The 10,016-nt window shown below is 53.4% G+C and overlaps 1 protein-coding gene across 1 annotated transcript in view; it reads left to right on the top strand.

Moving 5' to 3' along the window:
• The window catches only part of CES2 (carboxylesterase 2), a 24,907-nt gene extending 18,984 nt beyond the window's left edge, over positions 1-5,923 (top strand). The window contains exons 12-19 of the mRNA XM_042437755.1: positions 222-342; positions 627-737; positions 1,822-1,962; positions 2,375-2,455; positions 4,084-4,231; positions 4,692-4,835; positions 5,354-5,426; positions 5,540-5,923. Of these exons, the coding sequence (XP_042293689.1) occupies positions 222-342; positions 627-737; positions 1,822-1,962; positions 2,375-2,455; positions 4,084-4,231; positions 4,692-4,835; positions 5,354-5,426; positions 5,540-5,726 (1,006 nt within the window). The 3' untranslated portion in view covers positions 5,727-5,923. The remainder of the gene's footprint in view (positions 1-221; positions 343-626; positions 738-1,821; positions 1,963-2,374; positions 2,456-4,083; positions 4,232-4,691; positions 4,836-5,353; positions 5,427-5,539) is intronic.
• The last annotated feature ends 4,093 nt before the right edge of the window (positions 5,924-10,016 follow it).

Here is a 10,016-nt window from a genome sequence, read left to right as displayed (position 1 = left end):
GGCTGGCACCTTCAGAGAATGCTTGTCTGGAAAGCTTCAGCATTCTCTGAAAATGCCAGCCACAGATGCTGGCAAAACATCAGGATGAAACTCTTCTAGAACATAGCCACAGAGCCCCCGAAAAACCCACAAAAAACTACGGATGTCTTCGACTTCATAGAGACACCATGGGTCACCACGTTGAGTGACGCCAACCAGAGTAGGCCACTGATGCTGCCTAGGCTGCCCAAGCAGGGAGCAGAACTGCCTGGTTGCCTTCCAGAAGCCATGGCATCCGAACAGCAGATGCTCCTCATCTCTTGGGAGCCTGATGGAGTGGAGGGCACCTTGGATGAAGAGCGGGTGCGGAGGGGGTGAAAGGCAGGAGGAAGCGCCTGTGGTATTAACATCATGTGGGGTGGGTTTCAGAGCCTGCATGGTCCCCAGTGGGCCTTGTCCCCTGTTCGCTAAGACACAGATGTCCAACAGAGGAAGGAAATGGCTTTCAGATGTGGTGCTCTCAGGCTGAAGGGCTGCCAAACACAGAAGCTTACAGTCAAGTGGGCTTCTGCCGTTGCTTCCCATTGTATGCAGTGCTGATTGCATGCCGTTTAATCTGTTGTTGCTTGCCCTCTTGATGCCTAAAGAAAGCTGCCAATCTCTCTGGCTGCGAGGCCAGCAGCTCAGCGGCCGTGATGCTTTGCTTAAGGAGCAAGACAGAAGAGGAACTGGACATCCTGAATGGCAAGGTGATTCAGGTAAGTAGGGGCCATGGACCAGGACTCTTGGTAGCCCACAGGATCCACTACCAAAGTTGCAATGCCAGCCAGCTCTGGACCACAGTGGACCTTGTACTGTTCTCCATTGTTTCTTCTGGGAAGGGTCCACCTGGTGAAAAGGCTCCAGACCCCATGGGGCCACACCATCCCTTTCCCTTGCTTGCTTCTTACCTTTCCGACTCCCAGTGGTTTGCCCACAGACAGGACTCTAGAGAGTCCATGCTGGGCATTCTCCACATTTTGGATACACTTGATGCATGGCTCTCAGCTGCCATCCCACCAGCAGAGCCGTCAGGAGAGGATGGGCAGAGGAAGGGCTGCTCCTGCATCCGGATGGGGCCAGGCCAGGAGCCGCTCTCATCCCTGCTGAAGGGTGGGGGCCCTGGCTTGGAAACTCCTTTCTTGCATGGACAATGCTGGCGTTGTGTCTCAGTAATTTACCTGGTCCTTCTTTGTGGGGCTTCAGCTATGTGGATGCTTCTGAACTCCCCCGGTTTGCTTCCTTCTAGGTATGACTTCCTTGCAATTTCTTTTAGGAAAAACAAAACAAAACACCAGTTAAATATATTCTTTTTTTCTTTAATAAAACAACTCTGGGAGGAATCTATTGCAGCCTTTAAAAACCAGACTAACTGCTACCTTCCAGAGGGCCTTCTCTGCAATTGCTCCCAAATTATGGAATGGGCTGCTGGACGAGATCCGTCAAATTGCCAGCTTAGACAGCTTTAAAAAAGCTGTCAAGACGGATCTCTTCCAGCAGGCCTTTCCTGAATAAAAGTGCCCGGCCACAGAATTCCTGCCCCTCATATCACAGGATTTCAGCCGCCTTCATTTTATATAACTATATATAGAATTATATATATATATATATATATATAATTCTGTTTTAATGGATATTTTAATTGTGACATGTTTAATCCTGTTTTAAGGGGGGCGGAATTTGGGACACAATGTTGTAAATGTGGATATTTTAATATGTTGTGAGCCTCTTTGTCTCATCACAGAAAAGCGGGATACAAATAAAAGTTTCATTTATTATGATTATTTATTATTAACCGAACAGGACATTGGGTTTTCCCTTGCTGTGGTCGATGGAGAATTCATTCCAAAGGCACCAGAGGAGCTGCTGGCTGCAAGCGAGTTCAGCGCTGTCCCGTATCTAATTGGTTTTAATAACGACGAATACGGGTGGATTATCCCTCAAGTGAGACTCTTACAGTTGGCTTTACACTTGCATATCCTTGTGCTGCCTAATATGTCCCCAGCATACTTGCGCCCCAAGATGTGATGGTAAGATGGATTTCAGGTGCTTGCCACACAGTGTGGTTCTGCCACTATAGTGCTGGATTCATTCTGCTTTTGCCTAATCCTTATCATACAATGTCACAGCTCTCCTGGAGCTGAGCTGTAAAGCGGTTGGGAATTTAACTTGCTTCATGCTGGAAATAACCCATTAACCCTTTCCCACTTGGATTCAGTCACAGTTTGAGTGTGTTTCCTTCCACTCCGTTATGGAAAGGATGGCACATGGTCCTGGGTGGGCTCTGGTGGCCCCTTCCTAGGGATCTCGGACTCTATGGCCATCATCACAGGAGCATTGTATTTTAACCATGCAGGCACTGAACTTCCCTTTTATAACGGAGCAGATGGACAGAGAGGCAGCGTCAGCTGTGTTCCGCCAAGGAGCCTCCCTCATGGTAAGAAGGCAGAAAACGTGCCCAAAGCCTTGTTTCTGTACCTTTTCTCAGGAAGCAGCAGTCCTGACATGGAGCAAGGAAAGGAATACCAATCAGTAAAAGTTGGGCAGAATCTACCAGGAAGGAAAGCTCTTTCCTCCAGCCCCTTCCCCTGTTACTCTTTGCAGCCATGCCAGTGGGAGCCACACATGCTCATGTGCCTCCAGAGAGGCTCCTGTGTGCCTCCGAGACACAGCCCCCATCTTGGATGGACCACACAGTACATCCAGCCGCGTGGGTGGCCATCTTGTCCGCCGGGGGTTTTCCTGGCAAAATTTGTTCAGGGGGTTGCCTTGGCCTTCCTCCGAGGTTCACAGGAGAAGAAAAGCGACAGTCTGCGTTTTGCCTCAGAGGCTACTTCTGTTGTCAGTTAAGATGGTGTCCATGCAGTCTGTCCTGCTCCCTTTCTTTCCCATTTGGGGATGAGGAACAAAGTGCAAAAAAAGACAGGCAATACAATTTCAGCCCCATTAGCAGCAGGAAAGCACCTTCCTTTGAGATCCAGGCGATCTCTGTCCTCTTCGCGGCTACTAGCCCCTTTCTTGGACAGAGAAAACTGTATCTCTGAAGAAGTCTCTGTATTATTATTACATCTGGAAAAAATTAGTGTTTGGTAAATTAAATTTGGTAAACTGGTCAAACTTGCTAATTATTGTCCAAGAGTTTTACCTTTCTTGGAGGTAGAAACCCCAAAAGATAAGTCCCTGTCAGATGTGCCCCCCCCCATGTCTTTAATATCCATCCATAGCTTTTCATGATCTGTACAGTCAAAGGCTTTGTTCTAGTCTACGAAGCACATGCTGAACGCTTGGGGCAGAAATCCACACCGATTACAATCATGTTGTGCGAAAGTAGAAAGGAAAGGCCAGTTAATCCTGCAGTGAAGGTCTGGCTCCGGCAGAAGGAGGGAGACACTGTGGCTGCTGTCCAACTGCAGCACGGTGGGGATGCGGAAGGGAAGTTCCCTGGTGAAGGGTGTCCTAAAGGCAGATCTCAAACTCTATGACCATCATATCTATGGCCTGCCTCTTTGGTGACCATCATCAGGTTCTGGGGTTCTGCCAGCCAGACGCATCTTGGCATGGGTGTGTGTGCAAAGGTTTCCCACCAGCAACAGAAAGTGCCAGTGCCAGCTTGGAAGGGAAGCAGAATGTCCTCAGCTCCCCTCTGCAGCCAATGCGCAAGGGGCACCCTCTGGACCAGAGGGCAGGCCATCTCTAAGGCAGGATGGTGCACAAGGGAGGCGTTCAAGTTTTGGAGGTGCAGGTGCCAAATCCTTCAGAAACAATTTCAGAAATCCTGCACTACTAGATCCTCAAGAGGTACCAGAGAAGCCAGTGCCATAAAGCTCTCCAGAGTGACAAAATAATGTTTTTCCAGCGGGGAAAGAGGTTGGGAATGAAGGTTACATTGGCAGGGATATTCCCTTGATTTTCTAGAACCTTTGTCATTAAAAGCTGTTTCTCTTTATAGGCCTTGGATTTGCAAGATTTGCAGAACAAGTCCCCCTGGTAGGAGCAGAACTTGCTTGGTAGCAGTGCCCTTGGCTGCGCCAGCTCATGCCCACTGACTGCCCTTCTTCTCCCCAGAGGTTCTCCCCGGAGGCTGTACAGTTGATGCTGGAAGAGTATTTCGAAGACACAGAGGACCCCCTGGAGTTACGGAAGCGCTTTCAGGATTTCATGGCAGATGCCTTCTTCATCATTCCTGCCATTCAGGCGGCCAGATATCATAGAGGTGACTTCACATACAAAGCAGCAAATGTTGCTAAAGGATTTTATTGTTGTAACATTTGATGTTTGCAGGGAAATCTAACAGATTCCACAGCTGACTGCATCTGCCCAAGTCCAGTCCTAGAACTGAACCCAAGAGAGAAAACTGGGGGGCAGGGGCTGTGGGGAGGGAGGCCCTTGAGATTTGCAAAGGCAGCCCCAGAGAGGCTTCCTTGCAGCCGATGGGGCCGGAGTGGAGGTTAAGGGCCTTCTGGCGCAGAGACATGGCCGGCCAGCATCTTCTCAGGCATGGGCTTCATTCCTCTGCCATCTGCTTCCTCCTTCTTACATGTGGACCCCGTCATTTGCTATGAATCTCAGGGACCTAATCCAAAGGACCAAGGAAAGATCACAGCTGTTGTTTTATTTGATTTTCTTCACAACTACGAACGATGACCTCTCTCTCTCTCTCTCTTTAAAAAAAGATTCTGGGGCGCCTGTCTATTTGTATGAATTCCAACACCGTCCTTCCACAGTCATAAAACCGGATTATGTAAAGGCAGACCATGGAGATGAAATTGGCTTTGTTTTTGGAGTACCATTCATGAGCGACGGCCTCCTGGCGCCGGGTAAGGCCATTGCCAAGGGACAGGCGTATGGGGCAGGGATGGATGCGAGGAGAGCTTTTTCAATGAGAGGAGGCAGCTGCAGCCTAATTCCATAGACCTACATTGATGCAAGTAATAGCATACCATGGCTGCCAGTCCCATTCTGGCCAAGTGTGCCAGGAGCCCCCCCCCCCCAAATTAGGGGTTGCATTGAGTGTTGCTGTGAGAGAGGCAACGCTGGCCCCACTTCTGGTGTGGGTCACCCCCCTCAAGGCAAACAAGGCTGATTCCAAGAACAGCGGCAACAACAGCGCTTGTTTATAAGGCCCTTCCTGTCAAAGGGAGAACATCCAACATACAGCACCAGGGATTCTTTGCCGAGACCAGGCCTGAAGAGGGGCAAGTGGGCCACTCCTCCTCTCTGGTTTCCTCCACAAGCAGCCCTTCCAGCCTCTGGGGCTGATCAGTGTCTTGTCTGACTTCCGTGGAGCCGGGTGCGAAGTGTGTGTGGCTTGGCTCAGTGTCTGTCTCCTTGGCAGGTGACTCTACAGAGGAGGAGAGGCAGCTCAGCCGGACCATGATGAGATACTGGGGAAACTTTGCCCGAAGCGGGTGAGATTTCTCTGGGCTCTTCTGAAGCCCTCTGCACTGTTTTGAGGCTGTAACTGACGCTTGTTCCATAAGTTGCACTAGAACACCGTTCTCTATGGCTCTGATTCTTCCAGAAACCCAAATGGTGAAGGTCTGGTGAAGTGGCCGCCCTTTGGCCAGAAGGAGGAGTACCTGCAGCTGGACTTGGAGCAAAGGAAAGCCGCGAAGCTGAAGGAGCGCGAAGCGGACTTCTGGCTGAAGACCCTGCCTGCGAAAATGAAGGAAGTGGCAGAGGCGCAGGAGCCTCGTGTGGAGCTGTGAGGGCAATGCCATGGGAAACAGTTGGCCATGATTCGGAGGAGCATCCCACCGACTGACCAGCCATGCTGGCTATTGGCCCTGAGAGATGGACTGCAATTGTAATTCATGAATTGATTGAGAAGCCCTTCGGGTTTAAAAGGCGGCATGATTTCATGCTGTGTGCATGTACTTCAAAGAAATTACACGTATGCACACTACCTACGTCTGGGTGCTGTTTCTCACACCTGTGAAGGAAATGCGTGTGTGTGTGTGTGATGTGTGTCTATTCCATGCAATGCCTTCCTCCTCCTCTTCCCCAGGGTTTCCATTGAGGCAAATGAGCCAAGCCCTCCCGGCGGCAGCAGAGCCATTGCCTCCCTCGCCAGGCGTGGGCCCTGAACCCAGCACCCAGGGGCCCCACGGAGCCCTTTGCCATGATGGGGGCAGGAGGGAGGGGGCTCCTTGTTACCAGGGAGGCCGGGAGGGCAGCAAAGGGAGGCCGGGGAGAAATCTGGGCCCAAGGAAAAGGCCGAAAGGCCCTGGGCCTCTGAAGGGCTTCCTCCGTGGCCCTTGGCCCTCCTGGCGGAACGAACTCACATGAGCAAAATGAACTCATTCCTCTCCGGCGCCAAAGCTGCGTTGTGCAATTGTGCTTCAGGCAGAAGAGCGCACTTTCGACACTTGTCACCCCCAGAGTCCCTCCGGAGGGAGCCAAAGTCGAGGGAATCTGCCCCCCCCGCCACCCTCCCCCGGGCCAGGGATTGGGCAACTCCTGGCAGAGATGGCTATTAGGCTTGTTATTATGCAAGCAAGTGCCAGGCGACTGTGCCAGGCTCTGCCACCATTTCGGACCAGGCTCTGCCCTGCGCCTCCATTTTAGAGGGGGGGGCGATGTGCCCCGAGGCCACTTGGGGGGGCACAGGGGGACCGCGCTGGACAAGGGCTAAGGCCGGCCCGGTCCTCGAGCTTTCCTTTGCCCTCCCGAACCCGCCCCTTTGCCCCTTTGGGAAGGGGCTCGGGGCCTCTGCCCCCCCATCCGCCCCCAGTTCCAGAGCGAGAGCGAGGTCCCTTCGCCCCAGACGAGGAGCTGAGAGCAGGGTCCCTAGTGGGAAGCGCCTCTGCTCGGCCAGGGAGCCTTGGGCAACAAGCCACACTCTCTCAGCCTCAAGGGAGGGCCACGGCCCCAAACTCTGGCCAAGAAGATCCCCTTCGGGTTGCCCTGAGGCCTTGGAGGCCCATCGTCAGGAAGAGGCCCCGAGGAGGACCTGCCAAGCCCTGAGCCCCTCCAGGCTGCCCCCCCAAAAGAGGAGGCCCGAAGCAGAAGCTCCCCTCCCTCCGAAGGGAAAGCCCCCCCCTTTGCCAAAGGGGGCCCCAATTGTGCAGAAAGGGCCCCCTTCCTTCTTCCTTCCTTCCTGGGGGGTCACGGAATGCGGGGTCCCGGACCCTCCCCTCCCCCAGGGCTCCTCCGCCTTCGCCCCGGGGGGCTCATCCCAGGGCCCTCCTCCCTCCCTCCGCCGCCCGCCCCCTGGTCCTCCCGGTCCCGGGAGCACTCCCTCGTCTTCCCTCCCTCGGAGCTCCTGCTGGACAGCGGCCTTGGGGTCGGCTCTTGGGGGGCGTCAGGGGGGCAGAAGGCGAAGGGGGGGGGCCGCCTGCCAGACTGTTTCTTCTTGAACCCGTATCTTAGGATCGGCTTAGCCGGGGGGGGGGGCATATTCCCGGGAAGGGTCCCAGCGGAGGCAGCAGGGGCTCCTTCTCCTGGGCTTCTCTTGGGGGCAGAGAGAGAGAGAGAGATTGAGAGAGAGAGAGAGAGACCATTCCTGATCTCCCTGTTTCCCTCCTCTTGTACTCTTCCTCTAGGTTTTATCCCCTCTGTCCAAAGGCTTGTTCCACAAAGCCATATCTGAAAGTGGTGTTGCTCTCATGGACGTTCTCTTAGATGGTCATCCAGAAAGGCTTGCGAAGGTGAGTGGATGGAGCTATGTTTACAGCTGAGAGCCAAGTCTGGAACTGGCGGCCTTTGCAGTGTTACTGGAAGGCAATGGGAGAGTCAGCAAGGACGGCTGAAGGGAAGGGGAGGGACGGGGAAGCTGCAGGGACCAGCAGTGGGCTTGGGGCTGGGGCTGGGGGGGGCCCTGGCCTGGCCCAGCACCAACCCAGGAGACTCTGGAGATTATCAGACATGGGAAGATCGGGAAAGAAAAAAACATACTCCCGGGATAATTGCGCCATTGCGCTGAAGATTTTCAGACGACGGCATGATTATCCAGGACTTAACCCATGAAGATCCAGGAATGCTCCAGTAACAAACCATTCCTGGGACTTCCCCATGAACGGTTTGTAGCTGGAGCATTCCTGGGTCTTTATGGGAGAAGTCCTGAATAAATACGATGTGTCTGAACATTTTCAGTGCGATCGTGTAACTTTGCCAGGAGTATGCCTCTTATGCCCAGCTTTTTGGAAGGTCTGAACATCTCCCCAGAGAGAGACCCACACGAGTCTCCCAAGCGTCCCTGGCCCCCCTTCGCCACATTCTGAAAAGGAGGAGAAGGGCCACCATCTGATGGCCCTCTGTGATGTTGAGACCATCCATCTCTGGGGTCAAAGTACTGAGACCATTTTGGTCTCAATGGGATTTGTGTTTCTAACCCTTTTTAGATTACCATGCCTTGAATAAGTTATTCTCTCTTGTCACTGTTGTTGTTGTGCCTTCAAGTTGTTTCTGCCTTATGGCCAACCTATCAGAGGTTTTCTTGGCAGAATTTGTCCAGAGGGGTTTCTCTGTCCTTCTCTGAGGCTGAGAGAGTGTGACTTGCACTGAGTCACTTGCAAAGCCCCCTTTCCACCACCACCGCGATGATACGATGACTCTGGCCGATTTTCTCCTCATGTGCAAGCGCAGCAGCGACCACTGGAGGGCGGCCGAGAGAAGAATAGCAGCCATTAGTCATTAAGCCTGCTGCAGTATGCCAAGGGCGCCACCAGAGGGCGGCTGAGAGCAAGGCAGGAGGCGCTTTCGTGGCTTTGAGCAGTGGACAGGCCGCAGCAGTGCCCCCCTCCCGCCACCAGAACACTCCGAAGGACTACAATTCCCATAACCCCCTGGGAAAACAGGGCCACTGCCTCGAGGGGAATGAGGGGAATTTCATCCAAAAGCGTTTTGAAGGGCTCTAGGGCGCAGAAAGGCTGCCTTTTAGGCATCCCCCGCCTTCTATATCGTCTTCCTTCCAAGGCCCCCTTTTAGCGGATTTTAGGGTCCTGGGGGTTTTGGAACAGGCAGCCAGTAAGAGGATGGAAGGGCCAGGTAAAAGGAACGAGGCCACGCCCCTCAGAAATAGACAGCCAATCAAAGCGGAGGAAAGGCCGGTGGTAAAAGGAATGAGGCCACGCCCCTCCGAAATAGGCAGCCATCAAGCGGGGAAGGGCCAAGTAAAAGGAATGAGGCCACGCCCCTCAGAAATAGGCAGCCAATCAAAGCGCGGAGGGCCAGCAAGTAAAAGGAATGCTGCCCTCAGAAATAGGCAGCCAATCAAAGCGAAGGAAGGGACAGGTAAAGGCATAGGGCCAAACCCCTCAGAAATAGGCGGCCAATCAGAGCGCTGTTTTTCCTCCTCCCTGTCCTTGTTCGCCCTCTGGTGGCCGCAGAGGAACATGGCAGCCTCTTCTGCCTTTCCCGCCCATTGAGTCCTGCGCTGGCAAACGCGGCTGCGAGGGTCCTTTGGGGGACAGCGAGAGAGAAGGGAAAGGACAGCGGAAGACACGGCACCCAATCAAGGAACAAGAAAGGTGGAAGCAAAGCGGAATGGGATGAATAAATGCAATCTCATGTTAAAAGGAATAAAAATGAAACTAGACCCCCGTCCTGCCCCAAGGCCTTTCAGGGGGGGGCTCTGGCCCCCTCGGCCTTGGAAGGAAGAGGGTTAGGGTCCTTTCTGCTCTGGAGGCCAGGCCTGGGACCTCTCTCTCTGGAGAGCAATGGAAGGCAAGAGATCAACCCTCGTTGTCTGCTTGGAGGGAGCCTCCTCTGGATCATTAGCCGGAGGGGCCCAAAGCGGGTCCCAGGAGTGAAAGCCGGCCAAAAGCTCAAGAATGCTCCAGGGCTAGGGCCAAAGAGAGCCCCCTCCAGCCCTCCTTAGAGGTAGCTTTGAATTTGCATCAAACTAAAAAACAAAGTCCAGTTTTACCACTTGGATTTCAAAGTCCCAGCAAACTCTGCTCAGTGGGGACTAGCCCTTACCTGCCAGGCTAAGCTGGGGTTGACCAGGCTTCCTTGCAGACCTTTTGAATAGCGTCAGACTTAGGAAGACTAAGCTT

The sequence above is a fragment of the Sceloporus undulatus genome, chromosome 8 (genome assembly GCF_019175285.1).
Source record: "Sceloporus undulatus isolate JIND9_A2432 ecotype Alabama chromosome 8, SceUnd_v1.1, whole genome shotgun sequence".
NCBI classification, from domain to species: Eukaryota; Metazoa; Chordata; class Lepidosauria; order Squamata; family Phrynosomatidae; genus Sceloporus; species Sceloporus undulatus.
Note: the sequence above shows the minus strand (reverse complement) of the source record. Positions and strands in the feature narration are given on the sequence as shown.